General features: G+C 45.2%; 3 protein-coding genes across 5 annotated transcripts; 1 reads left to right on the top strand and 2 right to left on the bottom strand.

The window, feature by feature from the left end:
* The first annotated feature begins 906 nt into the window (after positions 1 to 906).
* On the top strand, positions 907 to 9,928 carry LOC120712880 (pumilio homolog 5-like). Of its 3 annotated transcripts, XM_039998799.1 has the most exons (11): positions 1,045 to 1,371; positions 2,749 to 2,962; positions 3,873 to 4,488; positions 5,430 to 6,823; positions 6,942 to 7,083; positions 7,244 to 7,351; positions 8,257 to 8,469; positions 8,546 to 8,656; positions 8,777 to 8,971; positions 9,274 to 9,445; positions 9,546 to 9,928. In XM_039998799.1, the coding sequence occupies exons 3-11, from the start codon at positions 3,877 to 3,879 to the stop codon at positions 9,566 to 9,568; spliced, it is 2,970 nt and encodes a 989-aa protein (XP_039854733.1). In that variant the 5' UTR covers positions 1,045 to 1,371; positions 2,749 to 2,962; positions 3,873 to 3,876; the 3' UTR covers positions 9,569 to 9,928. The 3 variants fall into 3 exon arrangements, with proteins under 3 accessions (XP_039854734.1, XP_039854732.1, XP_039854733.1); XM_039998800.1 differs by lacking the exons at positions 1,045 to 1,371; positions 2,749 to 2,962 and adding an exon at positions 907 to 1,027; XM_039998798.1 differs by lacking the exon at positions 2,749 to 2,962 and having other exon boundaries at positions 916 to 1,371.
* A 185-nt stretch (positions 9,929 to 10,113) lies between these two features.
* LOC120712878 (exocyst complex component EXO70I-like) lies at positions 10,114 to 12,910 on the bottom strand. The gene is made up of 3 exons (XM_039998796.1): positions 12,772 to 12,910; positions 11,684 to 12,688; positions 10,114 to 11,609 (listed from the first exon to the last, which is right to left on the bottom strand). The coding sequence occupies exons 2-3, from the start codon at positions 12,683 to 12,685 to the stop codon at positions 10,290 to 10,292; spliced, it is 2,322 nt and encodes a 773-aa protein (XP_039854730.1). The 5' UTR covers positions 12,686 to 12,688; positions 12,772 to 12,910; the 3' UTR covers positions 10,114 to 10,289.
* LOC120712879 (probable mitochondrial adenine nucleotide transporter BTL1) lies at positions 12,858 to 17,052 on the bottom strand. The gene is made up of 5 exons (XM_039998797.1): positions 16,617 to 17,052; positions 14,801 to 14,895; positions 14,012 to 14,345; positions 13,581 to 13,818; positions 12,858 to 13,416 (listed from the first exon to the last, which is right to left on the bottom strand). Exons 1-5 carry the CDS (start codon positions 16,821 to 16,823, stop codon positions 13,166 to 13,168), a joined length of 1,125 nt encoding a protein of 374 aa, XP_039854731.1. The 5' UTR covers positions 16,824 to 17,052; the 3' UTR covers positions 12,858 to 13,165.
* Positions 17,053 to 19,950: the final 2,898 nt, after the last annotated feature.

Raw genomic sequence — 19,950 nt, 5'->3', positions numbered from 1 at the left:
TTCCTCCGAAGACCGTAGCGCAGGCAGCAATGGCACTGGAACAAGTCAACAAGACTTAAAATAACGGCTGTTGCTACAAGGAGACACACAGTGCACCACAAAAGAATACCAGCAAAGGAGTACTTAGCTCAGCGCTATCTAGAAACAAAAATTGCTGCCTTTTCGAGTTCCATGTTATATAACGAGTGGTAATAATATCTTTTTCAAGAGGCTTGCATTTAGTGAGGGAACATCATCCCCAAACAAAAAGAGACAATAGATATAGTATTAAGCATTAAAAAGGAAAGGATTATATCCAAATGGAATATATACCATTTATACTAACAAACAAACATTCAATACAAGCACTCATCATGAGAAGAAATATGTGCTAGTACTACTTCAGAACTGTCTCTGACAAATAAGGGGATGTTTGAATGTGCTAAAATAATGGTGTTAAAATTTAGCTCTAGATGTGCTAGTGGAACTAAACATCACCTGATAAGAGCTAATCAAGTGCTAGTGGATTCCAATGACCCATTTGTCATCATCTATGCAATTAGATTAACAATTAGATCATATTTATACTGACTATCTGACATGCAAATAAGTGGAGTTGAACTCTAGGATCTAAACCCTCATAGGAATGCCCATCTTTCTTCACAACAAACAAAGTGCACAACGCTAAACAAATTGTCCAAATGAAAAAGATAATAACAATAACATTGGTCACCTCCTAATACACGCATATGGAAATTGTGGATTAGGCTGTATTAAATTTAGCAAGATATTTCCTGATTCACCATCTCCATGCTCATGATTCTAATTCCTTCCTTAAAAAACAGTAAACACAAAACCCTTCCTCACATTCTCATCGAAGGATAAGCCTGGAGCGTGTCCAATCCAAACTCCGTGTACGCGTAGCGACGCCGCCGCAGAATCCCTGCTGCCTGCCGTCCTAGGCCCCCGTACGCGAACGCCGGCTCGTGACCCCGTCCGTCCCAGCACCGCTCGCAGGCGGTTCGAGGGTTTTAGAAGCGACCGATCGGTACGGCCGCACCCCCCGTTCATTCATTCGGATTGAGTCCCGTCTCGCCGTTCATCGTCGTCTCCACCGAGTCGCAAAAGAAAAAAAAGGGGAAAAGCGTAGGAGGAGGAGGAGGTGGAGGAGGAGGAAAGGAAAGCTTCTGGAGAGAGACTGTTTTCCGAAGCCGTGGATAAGGCCACCGAGGTGGTTGCTGGCTCCGGAGAAAAGGGGGGCAAGGCTTGTCGCGGGGCGAGCTTCGGGAGGAGGGCTGCTGCTGGTGGCGGCGGCGGCGTCGCTGGTGCTGCTGCTCGCTCGGCCGCCTAGGGTTTCGGCCCCCGCCGTCCAGCCGGCTCGGAGGCCCCAAGGTCGCGCCTTTTCCCTCCCCGTGTCTCGTCATCTCCACTGTTGACTGGTGTCGCGGCGGGCTGCTACCGCGCTTGGGGTTTGCTTTATTTTGGGGTTTTTTCTTTGGGCTGTGGCTTTAGCCTGGCTGCTTGAGTGTTTGCTAGTCCGCCTTTGCGTTAGGGGAATGCATGCGCTGTTGTCATGCTGGGGTTCGGGCGGGTGAAGGACTTCCTTTGATGGAATCGCAGGAATGTTTTTGGGCTTCCTGAAATTGGTTACTCGTCCGGTGTTCGATCAGGTAGCGGAATGCGTTGTGGGCTTGTATATGAGGGAAAAAGTGTGCTTTCGCTTGGGGAATTAGTCCAGCGTCGCGTCGCTCGTGTTTCATCTCGTATGAAAAGCTTGTTTTTTCCACACTAAATTCTGTGGGGGGAATGGGAGGTGTCAGATTGCTGAGGTAGGCAGGGGACGAGGTTGGTGTGCATGCGATGGATATCTGCTTGATTGCACTCCAAAAGCCTTGTCTTTTTTGCGCCTTATATGAATTGTAACTGCTGCTGGGGCGCTAGATGTTAGAAAACGTGACCAAATGGCTGGCTCACTTTGGCAACTTGTCCAGTTGTCATTTACATCAATTGAGACTCTACTGCTGTGTGCTATGTTTCTGTTTTTCATTTGTTCTGATGCCGTGAGCCGTCAAAGTTTGGTTATTTTGATATTACTTACCAGGTCCAAGTAACATTACCCTTTGTGTATGTTTTTTTTTTCTGTATGCTTATTTTTTATCTGATATAAACTGCTAGAAATGAAATCTGTGATGCATTTGCTTGACAAACTTATTGCTACTTGTTGCGCTACCAAATACTAAAGCTTCGATAAGTGCCTGAGAAAGTAATAAAGGGTGTTTTAATTGCATATTTCATTTGCCTCCTAACAAATATTATTACGCACAGTACTAAACAAACATGCCTAGACGAAAGGATAGAAATGAAATCTATTTAGTATTTACTTACCTCCTAGTATCATACCTATGGATTAGGTTTAACTTTAGCAAAACATTTGCCGTTTCAAAAGTCCATTCCTTCCTCAAAAAACATCTGACCCTCTTTATTTCCGGAGAAAAGCTTAAAGCGTGTCCCCAATCTCCGTGTATGCGTAGTGCTGCTACCGCATAATCCTGCCGCCCTAGTTCCCCTTACGCAACCGATGCCTTGTGACCCCATCCGTCCCATCTCTGCTGCACACAGCCTCCCAAAGCACACCACCGCAGTGGCACCCAGCCTAGCCGCCCAGGCCCAGGTGGTCTGCGGGTTTTAGAAGCGACCCATCAGTACAGCTGCACCTGTTTAACCCTCCTGTTGTCCATCGTTTTCTCCACTGATTCGCAAAATAAATAGGGTAAAGCGGAGGAGGTGGAGGTGGAGGAGGAAAGGAAAGCTTCTGCGTGAGAGGGTGTTCTCGAAGGGGTGGATAAGGCTGAGGTGGTTTGTTCCTCTGGAGAAAGGGAGAAGCTTGTTACGGCGAGCTTCCGGAGGAGGGCCGCTGGTGGCGGCGCTGGTGCTTGAGGCTTAGGGTTTCCGGCTGCTAGCCGGCTGGATCGGGGGCCACAAGGTTGTTCCTTTCCCTCTCTGTATTTCGTTCTCTCCTTTTGACTGGTGCGGCAGTGTGATCCTAAGCATGCTTGTGCTTGCTGGATTTTTGGGGGCAATTTCGGGCTGTGGTTGGAGCTTGACTGCTTGAGTGTTGGCTAGTCACCTTTGAGGAGGGGAATTTGTGCATTTCTGTGATTCTGGGATCAGAGTCAAGGGTTCGAATTGCAGGAGTGTGTTCTGCCTATCAACAAGGGTTTGTGGGTATTCCTGAATTTGGCCACTCTTCTAGTGTTTCGACTGGTTTTGGAGTGCCTTGTGTGCTTGTTTGTGAGAAAAAAGTGCTTTCTCTCGGGGAATTAGTCCAGCGGCTACAAAGTCTGATCTCGTATGGAAATTTTATTTTTTCCCCATTAGATTGATTGGGAGATGATTGATGAGGTAGGAAGTGGCCTAGGTTTGTGTTGAAACTTGATGGATATGTGCACGATTACATCCCAAAGGCCTATCTGAGCCATTGGTGATGCCATTGCAGTTGGGGCGCTAGATGTGTGTGACCAAATAGCTGGCTCACCTTTGCAACTTTTCCATTTTTGATTTGTCATTTAGATCAACTGTGGCTCCCTGCTATGTTTCTGTGTTTAAATTTAGGCCCTGAGCTATCAAAGTTGTGCACATATGGTATTATCTGGCTAAAGCAGCATTTTTAGTTACCCTTCATGTATGTTTTTTTCTGTTAGGTTGTCTCTTTACCATTATCCAATATGGACCCCCTAGAAATGAAATCTAGAATGTATTTGCTCGACACACCCATTCTTGTTACTTGTTGCAGTACCAAACATTTAGGCTTCCATAATCTGGTTTAGAAAAGGTTGAGCTCCTTGCATATTTTATCAATTGATTAGCACTAAACGACCAATTTCTCTCTGCAGTCTAATGGCTACTGAGAGTGCTGTCCGATTAATTGGTGGGACAGGGGCTAGGGACTGGAGTAAGGGCTTTGGTGCATTTGACTCTTCAGTGGGTGGCCTTTCAGGGGAAGATTTGGGATTTGTGGATAATGGCACTGGGGTCTATGGGGGTTGGAGGGAATCTGTCCCAAATCGCAGTGGAAGTGCACCACCTAGCATGGAAGGATCTCTTGCTGCTCTTGGTCATCTCATTGGCCAGCAGAGTGGGAGCTTTGAAGCCAGTTTGGCAAACTTGGATAACATGACTGACAGTTCCAAGTCCGAGGAGCAACTGTGTGCTGATCCAGCATATTTTGAGTATTATGGGTCTAAGGTGAATCTGAACCCAAGGCTCCCTCCACCACTTATTTCGAGGGAGAGCCGCCGATTAATGAACCGGGTTGGCAAGGCTAAAGAATGGAGGGTGGTCTCCCAAGATAACAGCAGCAAAAGCTCCATATATGTTCCTCGAGCTACTCTATCAACTCACAAAGAAGAACCAGAGGATGATAAATCTCCAAGATTGGATTCAAGTTCAGTGGAGGATGCCCATATTATCTCCAGTGCATCCAACTTTGAGAGCCAGGATTTTATGCTGGTAAGTGCTTGACATGGATTAAACACTCTTTTGCTGTCTGGGCTGTTGCATTAATTCTACCTTTAACAATATGTGCCAATTTTTTGGTTTAGGCTTTTGCATGCATTCAATCTGTAGGTATATGTACCAAAGAAAAATAGTCTATTATTGTTCTGAAATATGCTAGTTAGTGTAGTGACATGGAAAGCTGGGTTGGTTTTTGATTGTAATATTATATCTTATCCAACTTATGATTTGATTTTTTTTTTGGTGGGGCGGGGGGGGGGGGGGATGAGTGAACAGGGATGGTGTGATCTTTTTTACTTGCCTGAACTTGAAATAAGATATCAACTTTTCATCATACTTACACAATGATTATCTTATGTTATGAGGCCACTGAATTTGCTGTATTAACAAGGTAGAAATAAACATTATTGCTCTTATGTCACAGTCCATTTCAGCCCCATTTAGAATATGTTTAATGATCTTTGTATATATAAAAGCTGAAAACTAAGGTTCCTTTTGAGTCACTTGAAAAAGTGATTGATCCAATGATTCCCAATATCTTACCATGTGACAAACTAAATGTCAGCACTTAAGTCTATCTAGATCACTTTAGAGTTTTTATAAAGTATAAAGTTAACAAAATGTGGAAAAGATTTCGCTGGTTTATGTTCTACGATAACAGTTATTAATTGGTAAACATATGTAAAAAAAATAAAATATAATTGCTTTCCAAAATCCATTGCTACTGCTCATAAGCTGTTAACAAGTTCTAAAAGAAATCTAGCGGTGCAACATTTGTGTTTTATGGAATTAATTCTTCTGTATTTGCTTGTTCCTTCCCAATTCTTACTTTAGTCTTTCCCTTTTCTATTTACAAATGATGTTTGAATTAGTGCTTTGATTTTCTGTTGACTGTGACAAATGGCCTTATCATCATCTGTTTATATTTTCTTCAGGAAAGCTTTCAGCAGAGTGTGGCGTCTTTGCCTGATAGTTCATCTTCTAATCCTTCAAATAGCAACACTGGTGATGCTATGACTGTACGTTCTGACATAAATTTGTCAAGGAGTTTGTCAGTTGATGCTGTCAAGCAATCGGATTTGAACTCTTGGGCCCCAAATAGCCCACTGAAAAGTACTATTAGCAATGATATTTCGTCATCGCCCATTTCCAGCTCATCATATACTGGTAATACTGGTGTGCAAATTTCTCAGCAAGAAAAGTCGGCCGTAGACACCAAACTTGGAAATGTTGTGCTTGGCAGTGGCACAGCTGTTACTGAGCTTGATAATGTGGACTCCAATATGAAGAATTTGAAGTTAAGTTTGGATGGCCATTCATCCTCATCTGTTAACCAGAAGTGGCAGGACAATGTCTTGCAGCAGTATGGCCCCTTGCTACCAGCCCAAGGCGATCCTATTCAAATGACCCCTCAAGGACCACATTTTTCCCATGTTCCTTTTGCTGATAACCTGTCTCATACTCAGCTCAAGTTACCTGCTGGTGACATGCAGCAATTTTTACCGCAGCTTGGAATGACATCACCTTTCTTCACACCAAATTCTTTTGGAAGCCCTTATTATCAGAATTTGCACCCTGCTAATGCATTTCCAACTTCAATTGGAACTGGAGGGTACCCTGTAACTGGTTCAGTTTTGCCACCTTTTATGGCTAGTTATGCTCCCCAAGGTTCTCTTGCTACGCCTCTTGACAGTCCTATGACTCCAAGCTTTAGTGGCAGGCCATCTGGTTTTCCTTCAACTGGGAATCCTATTGGGGGAACAGATTTTATGCAGTCATATAAAATGTATGGACAACTTGGGGTTGGTATGCAGCCATCCATTCCCGACCCAAACTTCATTCATTTCTTTCAGCACCCCTCTTTACTTCAGTATACTGGTGGAAATCAATACAATACAATGGGTCCAAGATTTACTGTTGCTGGGAATCCAGCTGAAAGCTTTGATCCACAAAAGATGATGCCTCAAACTGCATACCCATCTGATCAGACGCTTCAGCTTCCAAGAGGTTTTCCTAATTCTCCCACATCCAGAAGAGGAGTTGTTCCAAATTATCAAGCCATGTCACCCTACATACCGATGAGTTACCCTACCAGTCCGGTGTTTCAGGGACAAACATTGCCTGGAGCATTGCCTCCTGGCAGGAGAAACGATTCTGTTGGATTCCAGTCCCCCACCAGAAATATTACTGCTAATTCAGGGACTCAAGGGCAGCCTCAAAGGCAGAAGTTTGATGAACCAAAGGCCTGTTCTTTCCTAGAAGAGCTAAAGTCCAACAGAGCACGTAGGGTCGAGCTATCTGATATCACAGGCCGTATTGTGGAATACAGGTTAGTTGTCCGGTATTGATTATTGAGTTTGATTATTGAGTTAGCCCACATCCTGTCTTAAGATCCATTCCAAGAAATAAAGGTTTGTATGCTAATTCTGGGGTATTCTTGATCTCAGCGCTGACCAGCATGGTAGCCGATTCATCCAGCAGAAGTTGGAAAACTGCACTGCTGAAGAGAAGGCATCTGTTTTTGCAGAAGTTCTTCCTCATGCTGCATCTTTAATGACTGACGTTTTTGGGAACTATGTGATCCAAAAGGTATGCTGCTGTTGTTAAGGATGAATCTCCTAGGCCTCAGTAATTTTTTTTGTCTATTGATTGCCATATCTGGTCACTTCATCTCACATATTCGTGCCTTGTAACAAGTAACCAGTAAACTTGAGTTGTATTAGAAGAAATAACATGTAATCAATTGCAGTTCTTTGAACATGGAACTCGTGAGCAAAGGAGGGATCTTGGCACTAAGCTTGTTGGTCATGTTTTGCCTTTGAGTCTTCAGATGTATGGCTGCAGAGTAATTCAGAAGGTACTCTTTAATCTTTTCCTAATATGTTTTATGTTAAATGTGAATATTTTGTAACAATAATAGGAATACATACAATGTTTATCCAAGTCCATGTCTCAATTTATTCGTATATAGCATTTCTTTCATCAACTTGTGATACTTGTCTCAAACCACTTCTGCTTGATTTTGACATTAGCTGCTGAGTAAAGTGATATCCTGGGTGATACTAACTACATGTGCCTGTGATAGATGGCTTCGGTCTTGGTAAAACTGTGTGATCCAGAATGCAGTGTTAATTACTTTAGTTCTTATGAAAACTTTTCTTGAACACATTCAGATCAAAGTTTCTACTAAGGTTTATATGAGCATATTTCCTCAAAAAAAAAAAAGGTTTACACGAGCATAGCAGCAGTAGTGGAGTGAGCATTTGAAACATGCGGTGCCTTAATGTATTTGAAACATGTGGTATCTAATATACTACCACAAGTATGTGTGGGATCAATTCTTTTTAGTTTATGTTCTACCAACAATCAGTGTTTTTCCTTACTGGTATTTGTCTCTATAAATAAAGTCTTTCTTCCTTCCTTTCTTTTGTTTTTCTTTTCCTTATTGCAAAAAATACACAGTAGGTTTCTATCACAACATCCATATCCACTGCATGTCATTGTTAGAGGGTTATCCTTTTGTAACCAGTTCGGTGTTCAGAGGGGAACTTACCTATGCTATTCTAAATGGTTTTGCTCTGTATATTTAGAATTTACTGATTAATCTAGATCTACTAATGTAACTGAGGCTGGTGATCCAGTGTAAGCACCTTACAGCTTAGCTTCTCATGTGATTCTTGCTATCATCTAGCTTAGTGTAAGCAACTAACAGCTATCATTGTTGATTCTTGCTTCCACTAACTTCTCTCTGAAAACATGTAGGCTCTTGAAGTTATGGAACTTGAGCAGAAAATAGATCTAGTTCGTGAGCTCGATGGACATGTTATGCGATGTGTTCGTGATCAAAATGGAAATCATGTTATCCAGAAGTGCATTGAATGTGTCCCTACGGAACATATTGATTTCATAGTATCTGCTTTTCAGGGACAAGTTGCTAGCCTTTCAATGCACCCATACGGTTGCCGTGTAATTCAGGTAATATACAGTAGTATTTTATTCAAATTTGGTGAGAGATTCTGGTGGTCTCTTTAATGTTTATCATACTTGGCAGAGAGTTTTGGAGCATTGTGGTGGTAATTCACAAGGCCAGTGCATAATAGATGAGATTTTGCAGTCAGCATGCATCCTTGCTCAAGATCAGTATGGCAACTATGTTACACAGGTAAAATTTGTTTTTAGTTTAATATAGTGGATACTCAACACCTTTCTCTTATGAGGTACCAATGTTTGATACATTTCTGTCTTGCTTGTCAGCTTATTGTTCTCTTTGGTTCTTTTGCAGCATGTTCTAGAAAGAGGAAAATCTCATGAGAGGAGCCAAATTATTACTAAATTGGCTGGACAGGTTGTCACCATGAGCCAAAATAAATTTGCATCAAATGTGATAGAGAAGTCTTTTCAGCATGGTGATATTGTGGAGCGGGATCTTCTGATCAGGCAGATCGTGGAGCAGACAGAGGGCAATGACAATTTGCTGGTATGTATAATAGCTTCAATCCCGTGATGTTTCCATCATCCATTTCTTTCCAGACCCAGAGAGATTATGAAACTAATGCTAAAGTGAACTGGTCTGAGGTAGGAAGATGACATACATGTGCTAGCATACAAATCAGATAATGCCATGAGTGTCTGCCTTTCAGTTCCATGCTTCCAACTTTCTTGGAGCTGTGAACCTTATGATCATGAAAAAACTGAACAAGCCTCTTTTCTTCTGTAACTTTGTCTTCCCTTGACTGGATCCTAGGTTATATTTGCTAACCATTTGTTATGTTCAATTAGGCAATGATGAAGGACCAGTATGCTAATTATGTGGTTCAGAAGATACTCGAAACATGCAATGAGAGTCAACGGGAACTTCTCCTCAGCCGTGTAAAGGGTCATCTGCAAGCATTGAGGAAGTACACCTATGGCAAGCACATTGTAAGCCGAGTTGAGCAGCTCTGTGGTGAAGGTAAGTACCATCTTCCCTCAGTACTGAGACTAAGCTTCTCAGTGATTATTTTGGATGCATTATTATCATAAGTAATTCGTTCAATTCTGTGATGTTTCAGGACCTACTGACTCGGACTCTTGAAATGAACCCACAAATTCATCATAGGAGAGGTGACTTGATCTTTGCTATCCATCAGCTGTGAAGAAAGCAAAACAAGTCGAACTCCGGTACCTTCGGACGGGCTAACAAAACTGTCGTCGAAGATTGTATAGGTGTGACTTTCTCCAGGGTAGTCTTTTCAGGTTCTAGAACAGCAGCTTAGCGTGTGCATCACTGTATCTATGTTAGGGTGTGCCTATTTACAGAATAATAGTGGTCGGTTAGCTGTGTGCAAAAGGAGTTTAGCGTTATGGTTTGTATGCGATACATATCAGCTGTGCCCGGTAATGTATTTGCTTGCTTGCATCGCAGTTGTGGGATAAAAGCCCTGTTTATCTGTGTCTTGATTGCGTGCTGGTGAGATGATCATCGACCTGCATTTTCTGCATATGGCTATCAGCCGCCGTCAAATTTTTTTAATGTGTTTTGGTGATTTTTTTGCGCAATCTATCAATAAAAGCCAAGGTAACAATGTCAAACGCAGTTTGGTTGGTTATAGAAAAGTAGTACCTCAAATTTCATAAATATGTTTTCATTTTAATTTATTAGTTTTCATGAGCATAATAATGTAGATTTTAATAGATTACATAACATTCTTTGAAGGCTTGAGGGGTCTACACAAGTACACAACATTCTCTGCTTGGTTCTAACACAAGCAGCAAGTACATGCCAGCATTGGCGCCTATGCGCCATGTTTGCCTCTTTAGACGCCAAAGCCCTCCAGATTGCCGCTGTCCCTCGACTCTCGCCGGCTCCGGCTGCTCCTTGCCCGGCCGACGCTGCCGGCGACTCCATCGCCCATTTCATCGAACACCCGCCCAACCATTCTCTCGATGACGTCCAGCGGCAGCATCTCCCTCCGGCCGCCGGCCAATGCCTTGTCGTTGGCCTTCAAGAAGCCGGCGTACGCGCCGCGCACTGCCTTGGCCGCCGCGGTCTTGATCTGCCCCCGGAGGTCGCCGTCCGGGATCTTGTACTCCGCGCCGTGCCGCCTCACCCGATCCTCGAGCATGTCGGCGAACGCTGCCGCCTTTCCCCGGGCGTCGGCGGCCGGCCAGGTCTTGGGCGCGCCGGAGCTGCCGCCGCAGACGACCCGGACCAGCGGCGTCCACGCCGCGTCCTGGTACTCCCACGCGGCCTCCTCGGCCGCCGCCTTGTACCGGCGCCGCATGGTGTCCTCGCCGACCAGCTTCGCCAGCTCCGAACCCCGGGCGCGCATGTAGATGTACCAGTACGCGTTCATGGCCATGACGTGCGACGCCACCGTGTCCGCGCACACCCGGCGCGCCGCCTCGACGTGCCGGTGCAGCGCCTCCAGCACGTTCGACGCCGCCTCGGCCAGCGGCGCGCGGCCGCCGCCGCCGCCGCCCTCGCTCCCGTCTTCGTCCTCGCCGCCGCCGCGCTCCCGCTCCGCCCGCAGCGCGGTGTCCATGAGCGCGCCGTAGTCGTCGGACGCGAGGCACTTGAGGTAGTTCACGGCGTACCGCACGATCTTGGGCACGTCGGCGCCGGCGCCGGCGCCGGTGACGTAGTGCGTCTCGATGCGGAGGCCGAACTCGAAGAAGACGCCGGCCGCGGCCCGCGCCAGGGCGCGTTCCACCTCGAGCGTGCGCTCGCGGATGGCGACCAGCGTGGCCGACTCGCTGGAGAAGAGCTCGTCGAGGCGCCCCCGCTCCCGGACCACGGCGTCGAGCATGTCGAGCAGCTTGAACAGCCTCTGGGGCTCGCGCGCCGCGGCGGCCACGCCGTCGGCGAAGCGGAAGAAGGCCGCGACGATACGGGCGGCGATCTTGGCGAAGCACTCGGGCCAGACCGCCGGCGGCAGGGGCTCGAGCACGCGCGCGCAGAGCCGGCGCTCCGCCGCGAGCACGGCGGCTATGGCCACGTGGAAGTGCGGGCTCCACAGCGCCATGGCCGACTCCAGCGACTCCCACTCCATGCCGTCGATGGCCTCCACCGTGTACGACTTGAGGTACGCCGGGTTCAGCCGCATCATCGCTTTGGCCGCTCTCCTGTACCTCGTCTGCGTGACGTCACCCACCGTTATTTCGGTTACTCACACCGCAACTGTCGCAGCTAGCTAGAAACAACAAGCACCTTGACGTAGATGTCGAGGCAGATGTCCAAGCAGTCGTTGCCGGCGAGCGTTCTGGCCATCCTCGTCGCGGCCTCCACCTCGTCGTCGGTGCCCAGCTCGTACGGCGCCGTGTCCCCGTCGGCGCCGGCGACGTCGTCGTCGTCGTCGCCCGCGGGCGCCGCCGGGTGCTTGAGCCTGAGGAGCAGCGCCTCGAAGAGGTCTTGGAGGCCGAGGAGCGCCTCGTCGAGCGGGCCCTCGAAGCGCATCTGTTCGGCCTCCGTCTCGTACACGGCGCGCAGCGTCGCGGCGGCCTCGGTGAGCCTGCGCACGCGGCCGCGGCCTGCGGCCTTGGTCCGGCCAAGGAACCCGACGGCCTCCTCCACCCGCCGGACGGCCTCGTCCCCGCGCGCCACCACCTCCTCGATGGCGTCGCGGAGCTGGTCCACGCGGTCGACGAACGCGACGGCGCTCGCGGCGTCGGCCGGGTCCGCGGGCGGCGCGGCCTCCTCGGCGAGCGCGGACACGTGGCGGAACGCCGCGAGGAGGGGCTCGGCGGGGACGACGGCGCGGTCGATGCGGGCGCGCAGCGCGCGCGCCGCCACGGCCTGGGACTGGAGGTGGGAGGAGGACGGCGACGCGCGGGACAGCAGCTCGGCTAGGTGATCGCCGACGGCATCGATGTCGATCTCGGCCTCGGCGGCCGCGGAAAGGACCGAGACGATGGCGGCTCGTGAGGCCTGAAGCTTTGCAAGCTCGCTGTCTGCATCGGCAGTCGCCGTGGTTGACGCGTTGGGGCACATGGCCGGCGGCCGGCTGTTGTTCGAGCCCTCGCCGTGTAGGATGTCTCCCCCAATTGGCGCCTTCGCTTGTTTAACGCATAGCACGGTGACTAGGAGAAGCTGGTCACCGTGCGATGAAGGATGGACGGTGGAGATTGCAATGGGAAGAGAACGAAGCTGCCATTGGAAGTTAGCAGCCGAGGACAAATGGCTATCCTTGGAGATTGCATCTTGTTTCGTCATTACCTATGAGAAAGACACAGTGAATTTTACAAGTGCCCAACTGTGATTTGGGGACAAACAATGCATCAACCGCCATTGTGATTCACCTCAGTTTTGTGCAACCGGCAACAGCAGTGTAGAGCATTGACTCACGAAGCACTCCATCATTTCTGCGATACTCGCGAGGCACATCTGAGAAGAGGCAACTTATTTATTCATTAGTGAGAGTTTCACAATAACAATGGTTGGGGGCAATGCATTCCCAGCCCAGAGACTGTCTGTTAACAGTTGCTACTAATTAGACAATCCAGGTTAGCAGAGGACAAACAACTAATGCTTCAGATCATCGGCCAAACCGCACAAGATGGCCTTCTTTTGCCTCCATCATTGGCACATGTGGAATTTGAAAAGAGAAAAGATTTGGAAATCCCACACGGCCACACAGCAGAACAAATTTATTTTGCAGCAGTGCTAATACCCTTGTTGAGTTGCGTGCTCTTGCTAGACATGGAGCCGTGGAGCCAAAAGGATATCCTTCCACGCCTCATAAAACATCCAGGTGACGCCGGACGTTGGCATGACCTTCAGGGAGCTTGCTGCCCATCCTCGGAAAAGCCCCTTGAAGCCCTCCTCACGAACCACCTCGGCTAATGCCGCAATCATGTGGGGTGGGCACTTCCCTTGTATGGCTCCCACCATAAGCCGCTTTCTTGCGACTTCCAGAGGGAAGCTGATTGTGCTTGCAGTTAGGCCTAGAAAATTCAACAGCAAGTGAAAAAAAGCAATTTACTCAAATCCCAAATTTAATGCAAATGGAATATCACATTTCCTGGATATTGTTCAAGAATTTTGAGGAATTGTATGTTCGTTATCAAAATGAAACAAAGTAAGATCTTAGGTGGCACTGAGTCCTGACCTGAAACAGCCCCAATAACCAGTAGCTCAGGACGGCTTAAAGATTTCTTTTTCTGTGCGCGGCAGTAAGAAGTCTTGATTGTCTCGTACATGAAATAGTAACATGTACTATAAGGAAGCATGCCAACTAATGTTGGGCAGAGACCAGCATAAAGACCACCAATGCCATCAGTTCGGTAGATCTTGTTGAAGGCAATGGCAATACTAGGATAAGCCGCACAATTGACAGTCATACGGTCCTGTGACAGAAAAAAAATAGTATAATTACAAATAGTTTGTAAGCAATAAACATCAAAACAATCATTAAGATCAGAGGCATTGCTGCAACTGATCTGAACAGATGGTAGAACTACAAACCAGACAGTTCTGCCACAAAATATATATTGAATAGCATCCACAAAAATTGAACATGTAGATTCAGCTCTGATGTACCTTAAGAACCTCAAGAGGATGGCATGCTAAAGTGCTAGCTATTCCAGCAGCTGCACCTCCAATGGCAATCGGTGATAATAAGTGAAATGGCAGCTCGATTTTCAAATTGCCAAGTTGTATCTTGGGGCACCCATCCTCTTTCCATTTCTCTTGTGCAGATGCCATACTCCTTTTGACACACTCAAATGTCCCAAGCTCAATTGCTTGAGTTGGGATAATCCGGAGCATATTTATAGTATTACCTGCCCAGAGTCCTTGCCAGCCATTTTGTTCAATGATCTCCACAAAACTACCAAAAATATGTTTTGATCCTACCCCAACAACCATTCTTGTCCTGAAATCAACCAAACAATATCAGCTTACTTGAATATACTCTGATTAGGATAGCAAAAAGAGCACTTTGGATGTTTCTCCAAATTAATGACAATTGCATTTAAGTTGATGGTGTTTCCTAAAAAAAGTGAATAGGCTTTGTGCAGTAAATTACTTTGAAAAGAACAACTGATATTATATCACCCTAAGATATATACAGTCACCATACAATGACCAGCAGATTGAAACATTTTAAACACTCATAATACCCTGATGTGCATATTCTGAGAAACAAAACAAACAAGAAATCCTGCACATTCCAAATAAATACAAGCAAGAAATAAGCGGCATGCCTAGTGTGCCAAGAGTCAAATTTACTCATCCCAGCAAACTAATATGTTAAGACTTGTCGATTAGCAAGATATCAAACTTAGTACTGTCAATACATAAATGTATAGATTAAAGTATGGCAAATACCTGATAGTTTCTAGAGGAGCTAGAACAGCCTTGGTCATTGCACCGGCCATTGCTCCACTGACGAATTCTGCAACTTCTCTATTCCTCAGAAAAGTCTGCATTTAGATACAAGTCTGAGATCAGTGACTCATAAGTCCATCAGCACTTTGGAAAGGCTTAAAATACACTATAGGCTCATAAGCAAGAAACTCTTTCAGAAAGTTCCCACTTACAAGTGTTTAACATAAAATTGCAATGGAGGCACTGGGGAAAATCTAATTTACATTATGGCTACTTCTTTAAGCCTTCTGTTGCATTTGTTAGTCTAGATAAGCACCTGCATGTTCAGGTAACTTTTCCAAAGGTATTATTAGTCTGCTATGCATTTTCTCAAAACCTATGCCAGACTGCAGAATTAGGGGGCCTATGCAGCATTTTCTTTTCTTCCGAAAACATCCTTAGTCTGTAACCTTGACCAAAGCTGGGAATTTCTACACAACAGCTCAAAGGGGTTACATTTCCCTAGCTGTTGTCATGAAAGTTCCTAGGAAGAAGTAACATCACAAACAGCTGGGAAGGTTGTACCGTAGTCGTTTAACAATACTGAGACCAACCTGGAAGTTGGATGTGGACAGGGAAAAGCATGCCAAAGGAACACAACTAAAAGACAACTATTTTCTACCTGCAGTAGATGCGTAAAGACACCCCCCCCCCCCCCCAAAAAAAAGGATATTTTTTAAAGGAACATATCACAATTCACACAAGATGGCCATAAGAATTAAACAATCAAATTTATTCTCCAAGGCATATAAGAAGGTATGTCACTATTTTCTCTAATCAAATAAATTAGCTAACTATATAAATGACAGCCTGTTGAAGCTTATCTATCTTTCCAATTTTCATGTCCAAAGAAAAATGTAAATGCGAAGGAATTGTAGATGGAAGGCAAAGTTTGGCTCAATGGGTATCTCATAGTTATCAGAACAGGCTACAGTATACATCTATAGCTTTCAAGTGATCAGCTCCACGTCTGCTTCTGAACAAAAAATATCTTCCTAAGATAAGTACAAAAAGAATTCAGCAAACATGGGACACGGGACACATGGGTGATGGGACCCAATGCACTCTTTTTTACCTTTTATTGGAAAAAAATAGAAAATACTAGCATGCATACTATGGTACCAGATTAAGAGTGCACTTTATAACTGGAGCCACCAATACCAATTTGTGATGCCTGCTAGATGACGAACAAGTATTAAACATCCCTACAATTACCAACTGTTAAACGTCAGCTAATCAGCTATCGAAATGGATAACAAAGTGACTATATTAAATATTATCTTTATCAGAAGATCCTATGACAAAGATTCATAGCAATGTTCGTCCGAAAAAAAAAGATCCATAGCAAGCTACCAACAGCATGGGCACAATATTTGAACAAATTAAACATTAGACTAGACATGTAGTTTGAAACCTGTACATCAAACAGCTAGAACCACAGCAAAATAGACAGCCATAAAAACCGTTTTCCATCTCAACCAATCCAAGAATATACAACAGAAAAAAAATCTCGAATAATAAAAGAAGCTGTTGCTTTTGCCAGAAAACTGATTCCAAAAATTCAAACCGCTCGCAAATCCTATTCTAAGAGCAAACAGGCACCACGCTTTCGATGAGAAAGCCAAGCTCCCGCCTTTGTCCCTAATCCAATCCCCCAAATCGTTCCAATCTCATCAACCACATGCTCAATCAAAGCTACCATTTCCCGCTCATACCGTCACACATCCGGAGCATAACGGGCATCAGGCTGGGACATTGAGATCTGCAAGTTACTCACCCTGACGGCGGCGCCAACGTCCGGCAGCCTGACGGCGAGGCCCCCGTCGTCCTTGGGCCCGGGCAGGGGCAGCCCCACCTCGAGCAGGCCTTCCCTGTAGCCGGCACCCCCGGCGGCGCCCACGCGGACGTCCGCGAAGCCGATGCTCGCCAGCGCCAGCTTCTTGCCGCCGCCGCCGCGGGCGCGCCCCGCCTCCTCCACGCCCATGGCTCCTCCTCGAGCGGGTGGGGGACGCGAATGCGCGGAACGGGAGGGGCCCTGGCGCAAAAGGGTGGGGTGGTCCTCCTCCTCGTCTCCGCCGCTTCTCGCGGCTTTTGTAGGGAAGCGAAGGAGGGAGAGGGGAGGAGGAGAAAGAAAAGGGTGGTGGCGCCGAAGAGGGAATCTCTGAGCAAAAGCGCCGAGACCCGAGAGGCTGAGACGTCTACGGTTTCACGGGCATAGCGTACATGCGTATAGAGGGTATAGCAGCATCAAGCATGGTGGTGTATTTATCTCGTATTCTTCCTATTTTCATTATCTGAAATTCAAAAAATTGTTTTTTTTTTGTCAACACTGGGAGAATTTACGCGTCTACTAGCGATCTTGTTATGTTCTTGGTTCTGCTTTTCACGTGATTTTGGTATGCTGCTCGACCTCGACACGAATGCATGATATTTCCCTGGATTTTGGGAGTTTCCGGGTGTTTTTGGCACGTTTGAAAAACCTGGCGTCGTATTTTTTTTTCCACTAGGATTCTTCCGGGCCTTTTTCTTGAGAGGGACGGATGCGGTTTTATCATCTCAGCTATGGAGACATGAGAAATGGGCAAGAAGGTGACCTTTTCCCCATCGATGAACTTTTGGGTCCACTAATGTATCATGCAGGTGGTAGCAGGGTTTACCTTTTCGTTTTTTTTCCGAATCCCGCCGTTTGCCGGAAACGAAATTTCGGCCGAAATTTCGCCGAATTTCGCTAATTTCGAACGGAAAGAGAATTCAAATTCAAAAACGAAATTTCGGTGAATTCCGACCGAAATTTCGGTGATTTCGACCGAAATTTCGGTGATTTCGACCGGAAAATGATGTCCGTTGTGATTTTCGTATGGTTCCCGAGGTCAAATGAAAAACTTTTGAATACCAACTTTGTTCAGTTTTTCGAGATCTACAACTTTTGTTTCAGGAACTTTTTCATTTGAGCAATGGTTTGAAAGTTATTTAATTATTTCAAAAACTACCAATTAAAAGTCTTGTCATTTCATGTGACAACTTTCATTTTCTCTCTTAGGCCTCAACTGGACTTTTATTATTCTTGTTATGGCGGATATTCCTATAAATTTTTAGGGACATTAGTTGATCCAATTGAAAGTTGTTTTAAATCCAAGACAAACATGATTTGAATTGGTTATCAATTCATGTGACAGTGTTTGAATTTTTTGTTTGATTCAATTTGTATAGAGAATTGTTAAAGCATTCTGAAAGGTGTGTTTTCCGGCAGTTTTCCAACGGAAATTTTTTCCCTGCTCTATAGATGGTGACAATTCTCTTGTGGCCTAAGATTTTGGTCACATGCATGCTGTGGATGCAAGAATTTGACCTTCTCTTCTTATCCTCGGGACTGGAATGGCGTCGGAGGAAATTCACTGGAATCAAGGTTACAGTCACCGACCTACTATTGCAATGCAAAGCTTTCTTCCACGAAGTGGGGGCAGATCAAAGGCCACAACTGACTTAATCTGCAGTTGCCAATGGAGAAGAATTACCAATGGAATTTAACACGTATCAGCAATGGCCACAACTTCAAAAAAAAAAACTCCCAAGTCTCCACAGTTACCGGCTACAAAGCTAGAAGAGGAGCCAGATCGAGGGCCTGGTTAAGAATAATAGACTACAGCAGACAGAGGGCTTTAGCTGCCATCTCATTCGATCTCACCGCTACATACAAAAGAAAAGAGCTGCTAGATGATAATATAAAAGCAGATGCAAAAGGCAAAAGCGAAGCAAGATTGACGACGAGCCTAATTGGACAGCACGAGGAAACCAGATCTACTAGTCTACTGATGAGAGTATAGTCCACCCGGGCCGGCCGATGGATCATCATCCTAGTTGTAGGTATGCATATGAAATTGAATAGGTACCTCACCAATATCATGATAAACCAAAGTCTAGTTGAAGTCGAGGGGAGAAAACAAATTTTTGCACATGAAATGACGAGTCATTCAAATTACGGTTTCAAATATTAATTTTAGCCTAGCAAATGATCTTAGATTTGAGTGTGTTCTAGTCCTATTTGCTTATAAAAACACCTAGTTTTTTATCATATTTTTTACATATTTTTTTACAAATTTTTTTGAATTTTTGAATTTTGAAACGAAATTTACCGAAATTTACCGAAATTCCACTTCCCGGTAACTACCGAAAACGAAAAAAATACCGAAATTTCGCCGAAATTTCACCGAAATTTTGAACCCTGGGTGGTAGTGAGGGTTCCTATTTATTCATTATTTTTAAAAAAAATCGTTTTATCTTCGGTGCGATGGAAAGCACTAGTATCATAGTGCCCACCATGCCCGTTAAGAAGCTCGCAGCAGTGGTGCTCTAGGGCGAGGCTAGAGCTAAACCAAAGGAGGTGCACCGTTTATGATTTTGTTGCTAGCCCTCTAATTTACAAGATGAAAATTAGACTATTAGCACTGAGTTTCATTTTGGCGTGGATGCATAGGCACCCACTGGATCCTACATAGCTCCACCCCTGGCTCTATCGCCTTGCATACAAACATATACATAGACAACGGTTATAACTTACTGGTGTCACGTGGTGGCAGACCGGCGGGCATCAAACAAACATATTTCTCTTCTTTTTGTTTTTTTTCATCTAGTTATACCTGTATCGATAATTGGTCATTTTTGCTAGACTACTATAGTTAACATTTTAAAATAATAGTTTCAACATTTATTCAAACTTAGTACAATAATTTTAATAAATTAGTTCAATATGTTTATATAAAAATATTGAAACTGTACATATAAAATGTTGAACACGTGTATCCGAATGTTGTAAGAGTATATTTTGAATGGAGAATTTTTTAATAAACAAAATTAAATAAAAAAGTACATGCATGTGAGATCTTATTTTGTTGCATAAATAATAAATTGCATCATAATTCAAACAAACTTGAAAACGTATTTATGGTTTGGAAGAAAAATAACATTAAAGTTTCGAATCCAAATAGAATATCTATATCCATCTATGCCCACCCATGTGGCGACACATGTCCCTTCTCCACTCCACCCGCTCGCATCTCGTCCGTTGGCTATAGTTTGTACGAATCTTATACGGTGGAAGGCAAGTCGAATAA

Source organism: Panicum virgatum, chromosome 6K (assembly GCF_016808335.1).
Source record: "Panicum virgatum strain AP13 chromosome 6K, P.virgatum_v5, whole genome shotgun sequence".
NCBI classification, from domain to species: domain Eukaryota; kingdom Viridiplantae; phylum Streptophyta; class Magnoliopsida; order Poales; family Poaceae; genus Panicum; species Panicum virgatum.
Note: the sequence above shows the minus strand (reverse complement) of the source record. Positions and strands in the feature narration are given on the sequence as shown.